Source organism: Mauremys mutica, chromosome 3 (assembly GCF_020497125.1).
Source record: "Mauremys mutica isolate MM-2020 ecotype Southern chromosome 3, ASM2049712v1, whole genome shotgun sequence".
In the NCBI taxonomy this organism is placed as follows: Eukaryota; Metazoa; Chordata; order Testudines; family Geoemydidae; genus Mauremys; species Mauremys mutica.
In genome coordinates this window covers 128,390,030-128,412,034 of record NC_059074.1, presented here as the reverse complement: position 1 = coordinate 128,412,034, position 22,005 = coordinate 128,390,030, and the positions used below count along the sequence as shown (strand labels likewise).

The 22,005-nt window shown below is 42.5% G+C and overlaps 2 protein-coding genes across 9 annotated transcripts in view; one reads left to right on the top strand and one right to left on the bottom strand.

Annotated features, from left to right (window-relative positions):
• ERMARD (ER membrane associated RNA degradation) overlaps positions 1-4,557 on the bottom strand; it is a 28,150-nt gene extending 23,593 nt beyond the window's left edge. For 2 of the 7 annotated variants that reach the window (XM_045011071.1, XM_045011075.1), the window contains exon 1: positions 4,286-4,554. Coding sequence is in view for 4 of the 7 variants with exons in the window: in XM_045011072.1 (XP_044867007.1) it covers positions 280-318 (39 nt within the window). In the remaining 3 variants the exon portion in view is untranslated. The other 5 variants (XM_045011072.1, XM_045011068.1, XM_045011069.1 and 2 more) reach the window with 5 other exon arrangements.
• DYNLT2 (dynein light chain Tctex-type 2) lies at positions 4,364-21,545 on the top strand. Of its 2 annotated transcripts, none has more exons than XM_045011077.1 (4): positions 4,364-4,609; positions 18,610-18,828; positions 19,713-19,868; positions 20,474-21,545. In XM_045011077.1, the coding sequence occupies exons 1-4, from the start codon at positions 4,529-4,531 to the stop codon at positions 20,582-20,584; spliced, it is 567 nt and encodes a 188-aa protein (XP_044867012.1). In that variant the 5' UTR covers positions 4,364-4,528; the 3' UTR covers positions 20,585-21,545. The 2 variants fall into 2 exon arrangements, with proteins under 2 accessions (XP_044867012.1, XP_044867011.1); XM_045011076.1 differs by having other exon boundaries at positions 4,368-4,609; positions 19,710-19,868.
• Positions 21,546-22,005: the final 460 nt, after the last annotated feature.

Below are 22,005 nucleotides of genomic sequence, written 5' to 3'. Positions count from 1 at the left end.
AGACTCCCAACAGCCAGTGCTCCCAGTTCTAATAATCACAAGCAACATCTAAACACCACAGGGGCTAGCCTCCCAGGCCAGGAGCTCGGGGGCTGGGCAGGATGGTCCCACGGGCCTTAGTTTGCCCACCCCTGTTGTAAAAGGAGAAAAAAGAAATAGTGTATTTGCTTCATCTTCTCACACTTCAGAATAGAACTCCTGAATGGGATCTTTCTTCTGTAAGGTGTGAAGAAAGGAGAATAAAGAAAAGAGCAACCATCCATTTCAACATCTGCTTACCTCCTGGATTTCTGTGGGAATTAATACTGCTTGAAGCATTGTTTACAAGGGGTGAAACCATAGGCCCTGAAGTTCCATTGAGAAAACAAGTCTTGCAGGATTTACATGCTCCACAGTGAGGGAAAGGAATGACAAATTATATGCATAAACAGCTTCCAAACCGCTATAAACAGAAAAGTGAAATTATTCCAAAGCAGAAGTATAAATCCAATTAAGTTTAACTTAATAATGAAAGTGCTGAAACTTGTATTGAAGAGTGCACTGAACTATGAAAAATGAGCAGTATGACGGGAAATGAAGTAGTAAATATCCAAATGTCTACCCACAAGTGACCCACATACATTCAGGTTTTACCTGAAAACATATAGATTCACTTGTGATATTTATTTAGATACATCTGGTACCTATCTTAAGTTCTAAACACCACACGCTTAAAAAAAATCTGTTTTTAATCCAACAGTTCAAATCCAAGCACACACTCTCTCTCTTAGTAGGCTCATCACAAGAAGAAATTAAAAATGCCCTCTTCTGAGCCCCAAGACTCCCACTACTAAGTATCTTATCATCCCCACATATCAACCCACATTTTCCCTAAGTGCTACAAAAACAGGAGTATTTTAATTAGGCTTTCAGAAGGCCTTTGACAAGGTCTCTCACAAGATGCTACTAAAGAAACTAGTAATGGACTCAGGAGAATAGTATTACCATGGATGAAAAATGACCAAGACAAAAAACAAAGTAGACAAATGGCCAATTTTCATCATGGCAATAGTTTACCAAGTTTCCGTATTATGTCCAGTGTTGGTTAATATATTTATTATGTGGGAAAGGGGGAATAAGGAGTGAGAAAGCAAAGTCTGCAGATAACACAGAGTTAAAATCCAGAGATGACTGAGGAACTTCAGAGGGACTTCACCATACTAAGTAAATGGGAAACATGATGGTAGATGAATTTCAATGTTGACAAGAAGAACGTAATGTACATTGGAAGGAAATATTTGAACTAACAGACCTTACAGAATTCTGTAATATTTTAGTATAATCCTGGTTACTGGGCTCAATGCAAGGATAAGTGGATTGGGTTTAGTGCCCTCTGATGTGCAGGTCAGACTAGATTATTAATACAATCCGGTGGTCCATTCTGGCCTTAAACTCTATAATCAGAGGCCTAGAAAAACTCTCCTATGAAGACATTGAAAAGATTAAGATATTTCCTTAATAAAGGAAATTAACAAAAGTGGGTCTGATAAAAATATATAAAATAATTAGTAGTGGTGAGAAACTACTAACTAGGAGCTATGTGAGAAAGACCCCACTACCAAAAGGAGACATTCCGGAAAGTGAAAGATGGCAAATTCAAAACTGATAATTAGATTGTGGAACTCACTGTCATGGGTTATTGACTCTTACTAAATGTTTGGCCTTAAGACTGATAACAAGAATACCGCATCATAATTATTGCAAACAGTTCTAGATGGGATTAAAATCTCATGGTTCATATTTTAAATTGCTCTCTTGCTATTAGGATGAGATTTTCATGGGGACCCATTATTCCACATCTGCTTACTCGGGGCACTGCCCCCCACCCCCTGGCATCTGCTGCTGGCCACTCTCAGAGACAGGATACTGGACTATATGGACAATTAGTCTAATCCAATATGGCAATTCCTATAGTTCTAACTAAATCAGAGAGAAATGTGGCAAACATTTGATTTTGTTTGGGAACAGGGGCAACAGATTTTAAAATATTTATTAATTATAAAAATTAAACATACAAAACTATTGCCATACACTGTTTTACATATATTGTTTGAGAACTGTATTTACAATTAGTAAATCAACAGGAAACACACACAGGTGATAGAAGTTTACTATGCTGTATATTAACTTCATTATATTTTTCCCTTAGAGAGCCAGGCAATAAGAGTTACCAGGCTGAATGATTTTCTGCACGTACTTTAAACAGTAAAAAGTCCACTTCTGCTTGTATAGAGGGTTCTTTCATGTCTGGAGAATAGTTTCAGACAGATGGCCCCTAGAAGTCCAGATTTTTAGTACTTGAAACTAGTATGGAAATTCACGTATTGTGCATGGCCAGAAGGGAGAGTATCCAATAAAAATTCCTCCCTCATATAAGAAAAGAGTAAGGAATTAATGCAAGTTTATTTGTGGTTCCAGGCTTTTCTCTAGATGCTTAGGAAGTTATTTTCTCCCCGCTCCTCTGTAGACCAAATTTAGGGCAAAGGCAGAAAGTAACCTGTAAACTCCTCCCACCTTGTTTAAAGGTACTTTTGTTCACTCTCATATATGTGCTTGCCAAGAAAAACTTCTGCTCTTTTCTTCTTTCTTCAGCCCTCTGTCCCAGCATATACCCCAATATATTCACCCCAGAGTTAACCCTGCTTACCCAAGTTTTAACCCAATGCTCTTATGATTCATACACAAGAACTTTTTACTTAAGTTTGGAGGTGCTTTCTTCCCCAGCTAGCTAGCACAGCTGAGTTAGAGTCCAAGTTCTGCTTTAACTCTGGCTGGAACCCATACACTTTAGAGTGAGGACAAGCAAAATCACACTAGTGCTGCTACTTATCCAATGTTTTCCCATAGTTCCCCCTGAAGGATAGACAAGTTTTCCCACAACTGACTGGGAACGAATTCTAGAGCACCTTGTTACAAAGAACGATGGTATATGCTGCTGACACACACACTGGCAAGTCCAGAAAGAGCGAGGACACAGTAATTTGGGCATAGCTTTGCAGTGGTGATGCTCAAACCCAGGTTAGGGTAAACTGGGCACAAATCACTCTGCAGTGTAGATATACCTGGTAAAGCAAGCAGTAGGGAGTGGCTGCTTTATCCCAGTCATGCCAAACTTTACTGGCCTTCCACCAGTGCCACTTAATGTCCAGCTGAATCTAAGGAAGGACAACCAAACAGACAGCCCCTTCAAAGGTGTGTTGTTCTAAGAGTGACTCATTCCTTAAATGAGTACATACATCCGACGAAGTGGGTATTCACCCACGAAAGCTCATACTCCAAAACATCTGTTAGTCTATAAGGTGCCACAAGACTCTTTGCTGCTTTTACAGATCCAGACTAACACGGCTACCCCTCTGATACTTCATTACTTAAAGTAAGCGAGGAAGAAATAAAAGGGCCATTTCCTTGGAAAAGGATAGAATCCTTCACTATAAGGATATAACTGACCAAAATTCCTCTAAACGTATGGTAAGTTCAGAAGCAATCTATACAGTGGTACTATATTTATTTTCCTGAAACATTAACTTTCTGTACTATTAGATGACACACCGTTAAAAAGTGTATTTAGCAGACTACATTTTACCTTGTGCATTTTTCCTACACACATTTTATTCATTTTAAGTATATTAAAAATGAAAGCTGCTCCCTATGTTCACTTTAATGTAGTATTTAACAAAGTAAATCAAAAGTCCGGTTTCCTTGAAGTGACATATGCTCCTCACCAAGTCAGGAGCTGCTATGTCTCAAACTAGCCTAGTTTAAGCATGACGGAGATATCCCGATGTGATACATCTTAGGGTTAGACGGTCAGTCTCTCAAGGGGTTTAATGTCTGTTTCACCGACACCCACAGAGCGCTGAAAACACGCCTTAGCCACCAGCTACGAAACTAACCCCCGAGGGGGGGGGGGCCCGTCCCAGGGAGCGAGGTGGCGGCGCAGCACCCTTGTGGCCGGTGTCACACTGAGGAGCTCCACCCCCAACAGATCCGGTTAACCGGGCCGCGGGGCTGAGCACGGCGACGGTTTCCTGGAGGCAGGGGCCGTTATCCCGGCAGCGAGGCCGACGGCGGGTGGCTCCAGCGCGTTACCCGCAGCGGGAAAGGGCGCGTCGCTGTACTGCAGCTTCCCGCCCCCGCTCGGGACAGCCAGGGCGGAGGCATCGCCCGGCCCGGCCCGCGCGGAACCAACGCTCCGAAGAGGCGCCGCGGCGCGCCTCCTCCTCCCGCCCGCCCCGCGCGCAGTTACCTCGCCTACTTCCGCCTTCCTCTCCCGCCCTCTGACAGCCAGTGACGCTCTGCCGTCCGCGGCCTATGACGACATCACGGCACGTGCGGGAAAGCCTCACCCTGGCGCTGCCCATTGAGCGAGGGCTGCGCAGGGCGAAGCTGGAACTTCTTAGTGGCCGTTGAGCGGCGGTTGCGGGGAAGGCACCGAGCCCGGTCTCCTTCTTCGCAGGGGCGGGACGCCGCGCGTCAGGGCGGACGCGCCATGGACAAACACGCGAAGGCGTCGAAAGTACTTTCGGGGGGGAAGGGGGAGCGGCGTTTAAGCATGTTCGAGAAAGACAACGTGAGCAGCAGGCAGTGCGCAGGCGCGGATTGGGGAGCTGGGCCGCGGTCGGGGAGGGGGATTGCGCACGCGCTTGGACCGGAGTGGCGGGTCGAACGCCAGTGGCGCCGGTCCTCGCGCGCTGAGTGAACATCAGTTGCGATTTGCCTCCTGGGGCGGGGGGAGAGAGTCAATGGGCGTCTCCTGCCTCTGAGCGCAGCGGCGGGGTGGGAGGGGGCTGAGGTTCCTGCACGTGCCTGTCTGCCCAGCTTGCTTCCGGCTCTGCCAAATGTCATGGGCGCCTCCCTGCGGCAGGGAGCCTGGGGGCTGAGGCAGGGTCAGTGCGCCCTGACCTCCACCGCCCCCGCTTCCCGCTGGCTGGTCCATTGCACCTTCTCCTCTTAATTTAGATGCACCCTTCAGAGTCATTACTGCTCATGGACTGTGCTTGGCTCCTGGTCGCAGGTTGTGACCTGCTTCTGGCCAAGGGTTCGGATCCATACGCTGTCTGCTCTGCTTGATCAGTGTTAATCAAAACCTGGTCTTTTATAAGATCCTTCACACTGATCCCTCTCCTGCTGTGTCACCACGCTCTGGGACGTGACACACACTCATGCATCAGGTTGTACCTCACTCAGGAGAGGCCCTAGCCATTTTCCAAACCAGGGAGGAAAACACTATGCCTTCATCCCTCCCCCTCCCCCCAGCAGCAGAGCAAAAATGGGACGGGGGAGGGGAGCAGTACAGCAGCTTGGCACCACTTGAAGTTGGCATCTAGGGCGGCTGCCCAAAAAAATCACCAGATTGGCCTTCAGAAATGTGATGACTTTAAAAAAAAATTATATTGTGTGGTTTTGTGGTCTCTTTTGTTTTTTATTTAAATCTGCGCATCCCCAGGATGTGTGCATGACTGTTAGTGTTGCCCACTGTCCCAAATATATGGGGTGATCTTGGCCTATGCTGCAGGAACTCTCACTCCCATATCTGCCTGTCTTCTGCCCAGAAATTAATCCTGTCATGCAGTCCTTCCATTAGTTCTCTACCACCCCCCAGCCTCATATCCGCTCTTCCTAGGGCAATTCAGCTTAGGCTTGGGGGGTGCAACAGGATTCTACTTCCCATGCTGGGATGCGGGCAGCTCCAGGGTGGTCCTTATCCCCCTCTGCCCCTTCCTAGGCCAGGTGCTATAGTGGAGAGTGGGAAGAGGAGCAGAGGCACCATTCTGTCTGTTTCTCACAGGTGAAAGAAGCAGAATTGTGATGAACTGCTAGGTTCTTTGCTCCTTCCTGTGAGAATAGCAAGCCATGGCGAAGAGATTCTGTTGGCTTCCAGCAGGGCTGAACTTCACAAGGGGGCTGGAGGTCCTAGTATCATTACAAGACGGGCTTCAGAACCCTCTGAAATATTGTGATAGTGATGATGAAATGCTAAGGGAAATTAGAGGGGCTATCAAAATAAATAACTCTAATAGTGGGGGATTTCAATTATCCCCATATTGACTGGGAACATGTCACCTCAGGACGAAATGCAGAGACAAAATTTCTCGATACTTTAAATGACTGCTTCTTGGAGCAGCTGGTACGGGAACCCACAAGGGGAGAGGCAATTCTAGATTTAGTCCTGAGTGGAGCGCAGGAGCTGGTCCAAGAGGTAATAATAACAGGACCGCTTGGAAATAGTGACCATAGTATAATAACATTTAACATCCCTGTGGTGGGAAGAACATCTCAACAGCCCAACGCTGTGGCATTTAATTTCAAAAAGGGGAATTATGCAAAAATGAGGGGGTTAGTTAAACAGAAATTAAAAGGTACAGTGACTAAAGTGAAATCCCTGCAAGCTACATGGGTGCTTTTTAAAGACACCATAATAGAAGCCCAACTTCAATGTATACCACAAATTAAGAAACACAGTAAAAGAACTGAAAAAGAGCCACCGTGGCTTGACAACCATGTAAAAGAAACTAGGGTTTGTAACCTGTCCTTTAAATCGGCTTCTGTACCCAATGACTGGAAGATATCTAATGTAACGCCAATATTTAAAAAGGGCTCTAGAGGTGATCTCGGCAATTACAGACCGGTAAGTCTAATGTCGGTACCAGGCAAATTAGTCAAAACAATAGTAAAGAATAAAATTGTCAGACACATAGAAGAACATAAATTGTTGGGCAAAAGTCAACATGGTTTCTCTAAAGGGGAATCGTGTCTTACTAATCTATTAGAGTTCTTCGAAGGGGTCAACAAACATGGACAAGTGGGATCCAGTGGACACAGTGTACTTAGATTTCCAGAAAGCCTTTGACAAGGTCCCTCACCAAAGGCTCTTACATAAATTAAGTTATCATGGGATAAAAGGGAAGGTCCTTTCATGGATTGAGAACTGGTTAAAAGACAGGGAACAAAGGGTAAGAATTAATGGTAAATTCTCAGAATGGAGAGGGGTAACTAGTGGTTTTCCTCAAGGGTCAGTCCTAGGACCAATCCTATTCAACTTATTCATAAATGATCTGGAGAAAGGGGTAAAAAGTGAGGTGGCAAAGTTTGCAGATGATGCTAAACTGCTCAAGATAGTTAAGACCAGAGCAGACTGTGAAGAACTTCAAAAAGATCTCACAAAACTAAGTGATTGGGCAACCAAATGGCAAATGAAATATAATGTGGATAAATGTAAAGTAATGCACATTGGAAAAAATAACCCCAACTATACATACAATATGATGGGGTCTAATTTAGCTACAACAAATCAGGAAAAAGATCTTGGAGTCATTGTGGATAGTTCTCTGAAGACGTCCACGCAGTGTGCAGAGGCAGTCAAAAAAGCAAACAGGATGTTAGGAATCATTAAAAATGGATAGAGAATAAGACGGAGAATATATTATTGCCCTTATATAAATTGATGGTACGCCCACATCTTGAATACTGCGGACAGATGTGGTCTCATCTCAAAAAATTTACTGGCACTAGAAAAGGTTCAGAGAAGGGCAACTAAATGATTAGGGGTTTGGAGAGGGTCCCGTATGAGGAGAGATTAAAGAGGCTAGGACTTTTCAGCTTGGAAAAGAGACTAAGGGAGGATATGATAGAAGTATATAAAATTATGAGTGATGTGGAGAAAGTAGATAAGGAAAAGTTATTTACTTGTTCCCATAATACAAGAACTAGGGGTCACCAAATGAAATTAATAGGCAGCAGGTTTAAAACAAAAGGAAGTTGTTCTTCACACAGCGCACAGGCAACTTGTGGAACTCTTTACCTGAGGTGGTTGTGAAGGCTAGGACTATAACAGCGTTTAAAAGAGAACTGGATAAATTCATGGAGGTTAAGTCCATTAATGGCTATTAGCCACGATGGGTAAGGAATGGTGTCCCTTGACTCTGTTTGTCAGAGAGTTGAGATGGATGGCAGGAGAGAGATCACTTGATCATTGCCTGTTAGGTTCACTCCCTCTGGGGCACCTGGTATTGGCCATTGTCGGTAGACAGGACACTGGGCTAGATGGACCTTTGGTCTGACCTAGTATGGCCGTTCTTATGTTCTTGTTACTCAAGAAAAGAATCACAAAAATTAACAATGCTGCAAGTTTCTCTCTTAAGCACCTCAATACCAGCTTCATTCAGTACTTACCCTTGAAGCATGAATCTTCTATAGATTCATAGGGATAGCTCAGTGGTTTGAGCATTGGCCTGCTAAACCTAGGGTTGTGAGTTCAATCCTTGAGGAGGCCACTTAAGGATCTGGGGCAAAAATTGGTCTTGCTAGTGAAGGCAGGGGGCTGGACTTAATGACCTTTCAAGGTCCCTTCCAGTTCTAGGAGATTGGTATATCTCCAATTATTACCTTTATGTTTACCTCACAATGGTACAGTGTCACTGGCTTGTCTTGGAACAAAAGTTCTCTGTGCTCTGGAATCTGATTCCTGTTTCCTGTGGTGATTCTCTTTTCCCAGCCAGTGAGGTTAGAATAGCTCCATACACAACAATGGACTGGTTCTAAATTGGGTCACATACTTTTGAGAGATGCTCTGGAAGGGACCACACTTAAAATATAATGCAATCAGAGAAAACGATTGCTATAACATTTACTAACACTATTTACAATGCTAAAAGTATAGCAAATATGAAGTAAAATGGTATTAGTAATTGCATTACTAAAAACTACTAGGAGACTTATTTATGGCCATTGAAAAGGTTTTGGTACAGAGAATAATAAAGATAAGACTTAGTAAAACTGGCCCATGGCCAGAGATCTTTAAAAGACTTTAGTTCGCCTCCTCATTCAATGGCCCTTCCAGCATAAGGAGAATTTCTAACAATTTCCCAACATTGGTAACAATAGTTCAACTCAATTGGTATTAGCATTGTTGTAGGCAGCCTTAGTGTAGGCAGGCTGCTGGCTGCCACTGATATTTTTAACATTGCCTCATGTAACCTACTCAGAACATGTCTAATTGACATGTCATTAAAGATTTCTGTGACCCATCTACACTAGGATTCTCAACATTGCTAATTTTGGAATTGAAATGGTGGGAGATTTTTAGAAAATGTCTTTACCGTAGACAGGGCTGATTTGTGTAAGTGACTTCTCAGAGAAGAATCTGCATAGCTTCCTTTGATTTTATAATCTTAAATGTCCCCTATCCTTTCCTCTCTCCAAGGACTTAAATAAAAGTTTTTGTGAGCCCTTGACTGGACATCTTTATAGGTATTTTGAAAGTACTTAATCTCTTCAGCATATCTGTATGTTCTCCATATTCTTAGATATTTTCATTCACCTCTTAGCATCATAGCCTAGTAGCTGGGACACTTTCTGTTCAGGTGCTTGTTCCATTCTGCTGCCCAATTAAGCAGCTGATGACTCTACCTGCCCTCAACTATCCCTGCAACCAGAAATTGGAGCTAGGGACTGAGGAAACAGCAAAATTGATCTCAAAATAGTCTTTTTTGAACATGTTAAAAATTGAGCTTTACTATAAAAATGTGTTTTCAGAATAGCAACACCATTTGATTAAATTGTTCTTCAAAATATGTTGCACACATGTATTTCGCTCAGATGTATGCATGCCCAGCATACCACAGCTGGAGAGTTTTCTGCAGTAGTAATCCATGTGACCCTGCACATCTTCGTGATCCCTCCTGAGGCTATAAAAGGGCAGCAGCACCCTCCCCCCTCAGGTCCTTCTCACCACCTGTGGCCCGATTTGGAGCTTCCCAGGCAGTTTACCTGGATGTTTTTTTCATCTGCATAGTTAGCTAGTTTAGCTTTCCCTTTATCTTTTAATAGTTAGTCATTAGTACCAGTTAGTTAGTTTATTCTTTCCATTTCAGTGCTAGGCACTGTTGCTATGTGGTGCTCTCTGGGCTTTAAGCACTGCCCATTTTCTGAAGTGTTTACACAATGCCTCCCGCCCTCCAGATGTGCTGCCTTTTGTGCCTCTGGGAGGGGCACATTAAGGAGAGGTACAGTATTTGCCACAGTTCAATAAAAGAACAGAGATTTGCTGCATCTCAAGCACCATCTGATAGAGCAAGCAATGAGGGGATCACTTGTCTTCTCACATGCTGGCTATCAGTGTGTGTGCAGTTGTCTTGGACAGATCCCCTGGACTCTTCTCCATGGAGAAAGGAGTTCTTCTCCAGAACCTTCCCAGAAAAAGACACACAAGTTAGACTGAGGTCACTCAAAGTTGATGAGTTCTTCAAAAAAGGACTCAGAACATCTTCTGCCTATAATGAGATCCTTGGAGGACTCATCCGATACCCAACATACAGCTGGACTGTCAACCTGTGACTCCCTGGTACCACATTGGGATGACTTTAGTAATGTACTATCGACTCTTTGACTTCTGCAGGACACCTGTTGAGTCTGGGATCAACACACATTGTTTCAGCGCTGACCTTTTTGGCACCGACAACCCCACAAGCTTATGACACAGCAAAGGATTTGCTTTGTCTCTCCCTTCCAGACTCTCCTGTGGTTCAGGAGATGATTGCTTTGTCAGCACCTCCTTTCGTACTGGGCCTGTCTTTGTCATCATCCCCAGTGCAGAAACTATTAGTTATATTGACTACTACCAGCTAAGAAGCATGGTGGGGGCTTGGCTCCTTCTCTGATGTCAACTTTGACACCAGGGCACATAGAGTCTGAAACAACACATTCTCAGCACTGACACTCTCGGTACCTTTATGGTCATCTTCCTTGGTACTGACTCCACTTTCTACTTTGGTCCTGGCTATGGTCTTTGGTCTACTTTGGTCTTTCTCAGCACCACCTCAAGATGCTGTACTATCAACTTCTTGTGAAGCCTTTATGGTACTGACTACCATTCTTACTTCAGTACCAATGTTGTCCTCTTCACAATGGGTGAGATAATTCAAGTTGTCTACTAGTCCCATCAGGCTTTACACCCCCAGTGCCTATTGACTATTTTGGTGACTCCTCACAGACTGGTTTGGAGTCTTCCAATAGTTCACCATCTCCTCCCAGGCACAGATGGTCTAGCAGGTAATCCAGACTGCCTCCTGAAGGGGAATATCGGTCCCAAAAGAGGGACAGCTTTTATGACAGCAGGGACAGATCACTGTGGCCGAATTCTTGCTGATTCTAGATGCCCTGTGCTCTTCCCCAGGGCTGTTTTGGAGCCTCTGGGTTCTCTCATTTGTCCAGAGCCTGATCACTGGTCCAGACTAGAGGAAGATCTTCAGAGCACACAGTAACAAAGCTCCTGGAGTTGCCTGTTTTGGAGATACAGAAAGACACTGTTCTCCCTGCCCAGCCTGTGCATCAGGAGGAACTATTGCCTTTAAGAGTTTATTTTACCATAGGAGGATCCATCTGCTCCTGTTAATCTTTCTGCCTCCTTGCCTGATAATTCTGTGATTCCAGACACTTCTCCAGTTCTAGATGACTATATGATCAGGAGCTTCTGAGAAGAATGCTTGCAGCTTTGGGCATTCAAGCAGACCTTTTGCAAGAAAACACAAGCTTTTGGACATTCTACAGGGTTCTGCCCCTGGTTGGGGAGCACTACCTATTAATAAGGCACTGCTAGAACTGGTATAGACCTTATGGCATATACCAGCCTTCTTAGCCCCTATAGCTATGTGCATGGATAAATCCAAAGATGTGAGTGTTTTTATTCTCATTCTGCACCTAACTCTGTAGTATTGATGTCTGGCAATGAGAGATCATGACCAGGAAGACTTAAGTCAACTCCCAAAGGTAAAGAACCCAGGAGACTTAATTTACTTGGGAGAAAAATTTACCACTCCTCCTTTCTTCAAATGTTCATAGCAAATCAGCAGGTGGTTTTAGCTAAATATGATTTTGTAAGCTGAAATGCAATGTCTGAGTTTATTGAAAAATTATCTGAAAATTTTAGGGAGGAATTTAAGGCTTTCCTGCCAGAAAGTTACATTGTGACCAGGACTGTCTGTACTTGACGCAGCTGATGCTTTTTCTGGAGTGGTGGCCTCTGCAATAACAATGAGGAGTGAGTTCTGGGCATAGCTAGTTTTTTGAATATCAATATCGAAGACTTTCCTTTTGATGGTTGTCCCTTTTTTTGGACAAAACAGATGAGATGTTATATTTATTTGAGGATTCACAAGCTGCCCGTAGCTCATTAGCAGTGTATAATCTAGCCCCCAGGAGACACCAGTACAGGGCTCAGCAGCAGCAACAGAAACTACTATAGACAGCATTTTTACCATAAGACACAGACTTTTCAAAGAAAAAGCTCAAATCTCAATTAAGGAGGTCATCTAACTCAAGCATTGCATAGATAAGTGGGTCCTAAGCATTGTGGGACTGGAATATTCCATCCAGTTTCTTTCTTTTCCCCAACCTCATTCCTCTGCACACACCCCGTCTTTCTTCAGGGACTCTTCTCGCTAATCAGTGCTTCTTCAAAAAGTTGATACTTTGGTCCATCTGGAAACTGTAGAGGAAGTTCCCCTTCAGAGTTGTGGATAGAATTTTTCTTCACGATAGTTGCCCATTCCCAAGTCAAAGGGTGATCTGAGACCCATTCTAGATCTTTAGAATCTCCATAAGTCCATAAAAATACATAAGATTTCACATGGTCTCTCTAGAATTGATTATTCCTTCCTTAGGTCATAATGGCTGGTTTGCTGCCCTAGATTTATAGGACATTGTAATGGAGTTTATTCACTGCTAGGCACCCTGTCATGACTGGGTGTGGCGTAGCAGCTCTTCACTAGGCGATTACCCCTGTTGATGGTCTCTCTGGTGCCGTGGTAGTTTTTCTGCCTGGTAGCTTGTCCAGTGACTCAACCCTTTGACTAGTCCACAGTCTTTAGTTTGGATCACAGTTGTCCCAAACTAAAAGTCCAAAAATGTCTTAACATTAAAATAGAATCTTCTGCCTTCTCTGGGGCTATTTCTCAGACTCTTTCCTGTTTGATTAGAGTCTCTCCCAGGCCTCCCTGCTTGGAGAGCTTTTCCAGTCTCTCCCCATTCCTGAAGAGCTTTTACCCTGTTGATTCAGGGCCCTGCAGGAGTCTCTCCTGATCACTGCAGTCTCTACAGATATAGTAGCAATTTTCTGGGCTTCCCCCTTTATATTGCAACTTACAGCTTTGAGTGTCCTGCCTGTATAGGAATCTTCCTGCAGCTCTGTCCTCATCTGGACTTTATTACTACTTAAGCCTGGCTCCTTTTACTGTAAGAATCACCTGATTCCTCTCTAGTGGGGCCCATCTGTAATCAGGTTGACTTAACCCCAGACTTAGCCACCCTATTACAGGTACCTACTTCCATGTGGTGGTTTTGCCAAGTCATAGGAAGTTTCTAAAATTTCTGATAAAAGACCAACGTAAGTACTTCCTTTTGGCCGGTCATCGGCCCATGAATATTCACCAAATGTGTGAGGGTAGTGCTGGAGTGTATACACCTGATCTAATATGCCAGGCTGTGCCTGCGCAGCCATCAGGGGCTGCTGAAGTCAGTCTATTGACTGATCAGCTAGCCCTTAGACATGTTGGTCTGTGTACCTGTTGTGGTCCTGGCATCTTTGGAAGAATGGGTGGATCAGAACAATGTGTGCAGGGGCATTCCGTTCTCTTGTCCCCTTGCATCCAAAACATATCACCAATGCATCCCTGATAGGATGGGGTGCTCTCCTGGAGGGTTTACTAACCCAAGCTTTATGAACGGAACAAGAGAGTACCCTTCACATCAATGTGCTCGAACTTCAGGCAATTCACAAGGCCTGTTGCATTTTTCTCCCTCACATTAAGGGATTGTCAGTTCAGATTCTGACTGACACTACAGCTAGGATTTACTACCTAAACAGACAGGCAGGAGCAAGGTCCAGTCAACTTTGTCAAGAAGCTATGAAATAATGGGACTTATGCATCACGGATGACATTACTCTTATTGCCTCCCACTTACTAGGCTCCCAAGACCTCTTGGCTGATCATCTCAGCAGGAGATTTTCACAAAACCATGAGTGGTCTTGGAAGAACAGTGTGCTCTCGAACCATCTTTCATGCCTGGCGTATCCAGTCAGTCAGACTATTTGCAACAAAAGACAACAGGAAATGCCATCAGTTTTAGTGTCAAGTGGGTCACAGCCCAGGCTTTTTGAGCCCTGCTTTTCTCCTTCAGTGGGGGCCAAGCTTCATGAACATATTACTCACCATTCCTCTCATCACACAGGTGATTTTTAAATTAAAACAAGATCATACCAAAATAATTGTATAGCTCCAGCACAGTTGTGACAGTGCTGGGTTCTCGGATCTTCACAGCCTCTATTTGACCTCCATTGACTCTGCCTTCATTTCCAGATCTACTGTCCCAAGAACAGAGAGTTATTATACCCAGACCTGGACAGCCTGCGTCTTACAGCCTGGGTATTGAGGGGCTAGATTAGGCAGATAAAGATTGTTCATTGGCAGTTCAGGAAGTATTGCATAACACCAGAAACTAATCCACTTTATCTGTTTATTTAGCCAAGTGGAAGTGGTTTTCAGTCTGGTCTATTCCCCATGTTGTACCTGCAACAGAAGCTAGAATACAGGATATTTTATAGTACCTGTTACATCTGAAATCCTCAAGTCTTCCCTAGTTTCCCAGAGGGTCCATTAGGAACGATCTCAGCAATTCATCCATCAGCCCAGGACAGATCAGATTTTTCTAACCCAATAGTTTCCAGATTTTCAAAGAGGATTGTTCGGGTTTTCCCCCAGTGAAGGATGGGTAGTTGCCTTGGGATCTCCACATTGTGCTAGCTGTCCTAATGGCTCCTTATAAGGTTCCTTGAGTCTCAGGGGCACGGTGCCCCACTCAGCAGCAGTGGTGAATCGATGCTCATGCCAGGTGGGTCGATCAGGCATTCGGCTCCACAGCCGAGCAACTGGGCTTCATTTCAACAGCTGTTCTCCAATCCCACACCCCTTGAATAGAACTCCTTGACTTTACCATTCCAAGACCACTGTTTCAGTGGTTTGAGCATTGGCCTGCTAAACCCAGGGTTGTGAGCTCAATCCTTGAGGGGGCCATTTGGGGATTGGTCCTGCTTTAGCAGGGGGTTGGACTAGATGATCTCTTGAGGTCCCTTCCAACCTTAATATTCTATTATTCTAATATATACCCAAATAAATGTATATATCCACATTTACATTTTTGGCAGCTTAAAATGCTGCTGGAAAAAAGTTCAGATTAGTAAATGGAAAGACATTGTTTTCAGCTGAGCCCATTGAACTTTGGTTTCATGGCACCTCCTGGATGAACGTAATGTCCAGATCTAATTCTTAGACAACAAACTCTCCTGTCAGTTACACAGATAACTACTATAACTAATACTATTTTGGTTCATGTTTTTTTACAAAACTAATACAATATGACAATACAGAGATTAGGAAGTCTAAAATTATTGCCCTATAAATTGTATGCAGTGTTGTAGCTGTGTCACTCCCAGGATATTAGAGAGACAAGGTGGGTGAGCTGTCACCTATTATTGGACCAACTTCTATTGGTGGAAGCTCAAAAACTTGTCTCCCTGTCCTATGAATTAATGTTTAGGGCTGGATTGCTCCCTTCCACAGTAAAATCCCTGAAGGGAATAAAGAGCGAAAAAAACTTGAGGTTCCCCTTGTGGAAAATTTCCTATTTTGTTTCATCAGAGGGTGGGATCTACTTCTCACTCACTGAAGAAGATGCAGGATCTGCTACTAAACCTTTTGAGTCCTGTGGATCCACATTGATGTTGAAGGATCAGTGGGAGGTCAGGGTCATCAGCATGAAGACCTTGTGTCTCAGTGTGAACTTTGTCCCCCTGGGCACCCCACATCCTTCTCCCTGGCTGTGGCTGCCCCTCATTCTTCTTAAAAAAAAGCTCCACACTTTGGAGAGGGCTTTGTGGGAAAGGTAATATAGTTCCAGACTATACAGATTTTTGGGGGAAACTCCCCTTAAACATCTGTAAAGCTACCTCATTGTCCTCCATGAAATCCCTCCTTAAAACTCTCCTTTGTCATGATGCCTACAAAAATGGTTAGCTGGTGTGTTGAGACCAGACCATTGCCTACCTGCCCACTATTATTGTCTCATGGATTCCTTGTGCTCCCTGGTTGTGTGTATTCACTTGTCTTTTTTTATATTTGATTGTAATCTCTTTAGGGCGGGGACTGTCTTTTTGTTCTCTGTTTGTACAGCACCTAGCTCAATAGGGGTCCTGGTCTGTGACAGAAGGCTTCTAGGTGCTACTGCAGTAGAAATACTACTAATAATTACATTTCCTAAGGAATTGACAAGGGGTTAGTCTGGGGATGATGACCCACTCCCTGTTCCCTACCACCTCCTCAGAACAGATCCAAAACCCATGTCTGTATGTCTATATCTCCATAGGACTGGGGGTTGATACCATAGTGGCAGCAGACCCACCTTCTGGGTAGGAGAGGTGAGACCTGCACATGGAGAATCCACTCTAATCATGGCTGGGGAAATGTCACTTTCTTACTCAACAAATCTGCTTTATCACTGTGTATACATTCAGGATCATATGCATTCATTGTAGTGACAAAAATATGCTTATATTACTTTTGACTCCTGGTAGAACTGCAAAGTCAACACACCTCTGGGAGACTGATTTTGATTCTATTTTGCCTCTGCATCATTAGTATGATTACTTAAGTTTCAACTGTAGTGCCAAATTCTGTCCTCAGTTACTATTGAAGAGAGTGACATTATACTAGTGTAACTGAGGGCAGAATTTGTCTGTGCAGAATCTTTATTAATGATAAAGATGAATAAACAAAAATGATCACTTCTTCACCTTCAGATGCTGTAACAGGTTCCCCGGGGTGCAACCTGGAACTGGGGTATTGTTGAGCCCTCTGGCACCAACCTGGGCTCCCTCTCACACTGTGATGCTGTGACAAGCTGCAAACCTCACCAGGTACTGCACTTACACAGCCATCTACAGGCAGGGACGCACCCAGCTGAGTAACATGAATGCTTCTAGCCATGAACTAACAATAGAGAGGCTCCAGCCAATTCCCCCAGCTCCTCAGCCTAGGACCTCAGGGCTGTATCGTCCTGCACTAGTCAGAAGCCTGACCAGTGTAAGTTATTACCAGTCTGCCCCTCCCTCAATGCGGAGAGGACATGTTCTCCACATTGTACACTGTGCAGATTTCCCAAGCATTTCAGCCAAAACACACTGTTTAAGGTAAAATATAAAACAAAATCTAAGTGATTATAAGTTATAAGCGTACAGATCAAAGTTGGTTACCTAAGAAATAAAAGTAAAATCACAATCTGATAAACTAGATAGGATTTGAATCAAGCAGTGTCTCTCCCTGATGGTATAGTTCCTTAATACACAAGCTGGGATTCTCCTTTCTAGCCTGGGACCACCTCCCCAGTTCAGTCTTTGTCCTCCAGATGTGTTTCCGGGTGTTGAGTTGTGGGAGGGAGTGAGGCCAAGTGATGATGTCACTTCCCCTCTTTTATAATTTCTTCCAGCTTGCTGGAAAGATCCTTTGCTATGATGAGTCAAACAGTCTCCATTGTCTACGTGCTCTCTCTGAGAGGTCTCCATTGTATACAGTTCCTGGGGTAGTCCTTGTGAGTATGGATTCCCCTCAGAGGGCCATCATCAGTGTGTGGCTACTCCATTGTTATATCTGAAAGGCTCGTTGTGGGGGTGTTCCCAACCTCACAGCGTATTTCAGTATCACACATATAGCAAAACTTCATAACTTCCCATACAATGGTAGCATTTATAATCCAACAGGATATTCATGTTCAACAGATCAAGACTTTTACAATGATACCTCACAAGGTATACATTGTACAAAACATAATTATATGACAGTGGTGAATATGAGGGTTTCAGGGTGCTACTTTCAGGCACAGAGTGCCGCAGATCCAAAACTGAGCTTTTAGTTCTTGCAAATAGAAAAAAAAACCACATTTCTGCTTAAACACAACATATAGGCATCTCTGCAGTGCAGTTTGTACAGTAGTTTTTCAGAATATCACACAAAAGATCAATAAACAAATCAGTAGTAACTTTTATTATATTGGTATTGTATACAACATCATCATCAGTACTGAAAATTTTCTACTGGTAACACAGGTGTTTAGATAAGTAACTGGGAATATGCTTTCTAACACTTTTGAAGAATAGTAAAAAGGATTTATTGACAGATTGATTGAGGGTTTCTTCTCCCCTGAGTGCCCAATTCTGCCTGCACTAAAGTCAACTGCAAAATTTGCATAGACTTCAGGGGAAGCAGAATCCGAGCTTAGGTGAGAGGATATAAACTTTGGCCCTTTTCCCAGAAGGAGCATCAGATAACTAGCACACTCCTCAATTATACATAACAGAGGTGAACAATTCACAGTTTAGTTTTTTTCAGATATCTCCAAAGATGATCCCAAACAAAATTCAAGTCTTTCCCTCTAGCGATACCATTTTGAAGTGTCAGAAAACTTTCAGCAATCAAATACCAAAGCATGAGACTAAGCTTTATTTTTTTCTTTTGTTTTAAAAAGTATGCACAGATCGTAAAAGAGAGAATGAGAAGTTCAAGCCATGAAGTTCACGGTACGGAACCAATGGATAATGAATCGTTTGCAGAGTTTGGGAAAAGTGAAATATTTACATTGAAGACTAGCATGGCAAAAATAAGATATGCCAATACATATAAAATGGAGCCATATAGGAAATTCCAGGCTCATTTAGTAAGAAACAAAGCTCAACATATACTAACGGTAGAGTAATATTTGTTTAAATTATCTGTATGTAAGATATTTAATTTTAGTGTAAATGTTAGGCCCCAGTCACTCAAAGACAGCCCTGGGGTTACTACAAAGTTACTATAAATTTAAGCATATCCATAAGTCCATCCACATGCTCATCACAGGCTCTATACTGTAAGATACTGAATGTCTTTTGCAGGGTGCTTGCTGAGCACCAACAGTGAAGGTGGAAGTTGAGGGTTTTCAGCTCTTTACGGGATTGGATCTCTTCTGTTACTAGATTAAAATGAGTCAGAGAACTATCCAAAATAAAATAAATAATAGGAAATTTTGGATTTATTGAATTTTATTCCCCTAATTGGTTTGGGTAACATTTCATGACATGAGAGCAAAGTATTCCTCTGGTGTTATTAACAACAGTCTGATTGCCGTATATGAAATCAAGTTAAATGGTATGAGGGACTCTGCTCTGGAGAATCTCCTGAGGCAGTCTATAGTTGCCAAAGAGCAGGGAAATTATACTATTTACCCTGAAAACTAAGAACTAATCCCATTGACTCTGTAGTGCAGGAGACGTGTTGTGGATATGCAGACCAATGCTCCCTAGGCTATTTTACATGAAATTGAGTCAAAAGGAAAAAAGTACACTTCTGTTCATTTCAAAGAAAATTAAAAAAAATTGTTAAAAATATTTTAAAGTGAAATATTTCAATATTTTGATGGATAAAGTGTTTTGCAGTAAAAATGATTAACTTTTTATTTGGGGACGTTATCTATTGTTTACAAACATTCCAGTAGTTTACTTCCTTTTTCTTTATAGGTAAAAGTAAGATTTTTTTAGACAAAAGCTTGTTAGGATGGAGATTACAATTTTTTTTTAACTCTTTTGATAGCAGCGACTTCAAGAAACCAAGTATAATGGTGTGACTAGTATCGTCTTGTGTAATTCAATCTCAGAAGAAATATTAACAGCGGTCAAGGACATGGGCTTTGATCGCTATAAGTACGTAGTAACAGTCCTAATCTTGCAAAAGACTGGTCAGGCAATAAAAGTGAGTAGACAAATTAATTTACTCATAATATTTTCACAAAATGAGTTAGATGTTTGGGGCCCTATTGTGCCTCTTGGGCATACCACCACATTCAGGGTGGTCCAGATCTGCATTGCTTTAGGGTGAGCTACCCCTTGGAGCTCTGAGGTGCAGAGGAAGCTCAACTGCTCTGTCTCACTTAATGGACTGCAGCATGTACACCTCACCATGGCTGACTAACACTGCTGGTCAATGTGAAGAGGACACAAGAGGTTTGCCTGAGTAAGTATTACAGATTTAGCCCCAGTGTATGTTTCAGTAGATATTATAAAAGTGATAAGGAAAATCACTGAACAACATTTTTTGGCTACCAGATTTTCATAGCTCTTAAGGTAAATTTTCTCTAAAGGAAAATGAAATGCATTTAATAAATAATAATAAAACATTCAGCTCCTTTTAATTGGCAGTTTTATATACATTCTTACTATTTTAAATAAATTAATATAAACTAGCTGCACCTATATAATGCTACATGTTCATTGTAAAGTTCTACTCTGAAAAATATTTCCTTCAGACTTGTGCTCTTTTAATCATTTATTAGTACTTTGTTCTTTTCTCCCCCATAGATCTCCAGCAGATGGGTCTGGGATGTTGCAAGGGACAACTGGGTTTCAGCTAAATGTGAAACAGAATCCTTCATTTCATTGGCTTTGATAATGGCTTGTTACTATGAGTAGTTTTGTAAAAGCAGCCTCTGTTAATGGCCATCACAATACTCTGTATAATTGTTCAAAAATCTTCATAAAGTTATAGTTATTTTAGAACACTTTCTTTTTTAAATTAAAAACAGCTGATACATTGAAATGCACATAAATTTAAACAAATTTTACCAATTATTTTCTCTATATATTTTTAAATATATATGGGTGAGTGTGTACTGTATACATCTGTCATAATGCTGTGTTTATGAATTTATGACAGGTGCTAAGAACACAATTTGCAAGGTGCTGAATGTGGCCTTGCACATTCTAAAGGATGGGGTTCCAACAAATTACAAGTGACAATTCCTTTCATAAAAGGGAAATATTCTGCACCTTGAGGTGACTCTGAAACAGAAAAGTAACATTGTATTTACTCTCTGTTGTTGTCATATTCATCAAATTCCACAGCAATAATCTCTTCTGAGATCTAGTAATAAGGGAAGCCACTGTAATGTGGCTTATTTTTAAAAGCTTTTCTTAGATTAAATACATTTTCCCCACTGTAACCAGCTGTTTTTTCTTATGCCTGTTAAACTCTCATTTTTGTATTTTGAAGTTTGGAACATTTCATTTAAGGTCTCAGTCCTGCTCCTGTTGAAGTCAGTGGGAGTATTGTCACTGACTTCACTGATACCAGGATGGACCCCAAATTACAAACCATCAACTGTTTTATAATCCTTAGTCTAGAGGCTGATATATTGTATTTACTGGATTCAGTGACTTTTTTTCATTTTATCAGATTGGTTCCTAATGACAACAAAGCCAGAAGAGCTGTAAAATCCATTCAGTGACAACCTGAAATCTTAGGAGATGGATATGTAATTGACAGTTAATGACAACAATACATATATATATATATATGGCTAAGACAAAATTTGCCAAGTATTTATAAAGAATGTTAGAACTGCTGCTATATTAACCTAACAATGACTCAAATCTGCTATTATTTCATTGATATTGTTCAAACATAACAATTCAGAAGAAAATAAATAGTATTTGTTTTCAAAATAATACAGATCATGTTTAATTTTCTGTTAAAATGCCTGATGGCTTGGTAATGTAAGGTTGTAGTTAATGCCTTATACCACAAAGCAAGGGTGGCTTTAGTGTCAGGGTTCATGGGTTCAGTTGTACCTGTAGAAATCATCCTGCAGTGCTGGCTCTTGTCCCATGGGGCTGGGCCATATTCCCTGCTCTGGGCATTGTGATGTGGTGCTGTGACCCTGTGTACCAGGTTACAATGCCCAGAGCAGGGAGCCATGCCCAGCCCTGTGGGCAGGAACTGCTGCTACTGGACAAGTGTAGTGCTGTCTTGCTCTTCAAGCCCCCTGCCTCCTCTCACCCAGGACTTCCCCTCCCCATTAGGGTTGTGGGGGCAGAGCATGCTGCTGTGAGTG

Bases quoted from the DNA above. Each gene is read 5' to 3' on its own strand.
- DYNLT2 (XM_045011076.1), top strand. From the start codon at position 4,529: ATGGACAAACACGCGAAGGCGTCGAAAGTACTTTCGGGGGGGAAGGGG. The intron at 4,610-18,609 runs GTGAGCAGCAGG...TGTTTTAAAAAG, and splicing joins GCATGTTCGAGAAAGACAAC to TATGCACAGATCGTAAAAGA. The intron at 19,869-20,473 runs GTGAGTAGACAA...TCTCCCCCATAG, and splicing joins AGACTGGTCAGGCAATAAAA to ATCTCCAGCAGATGGGTCTG.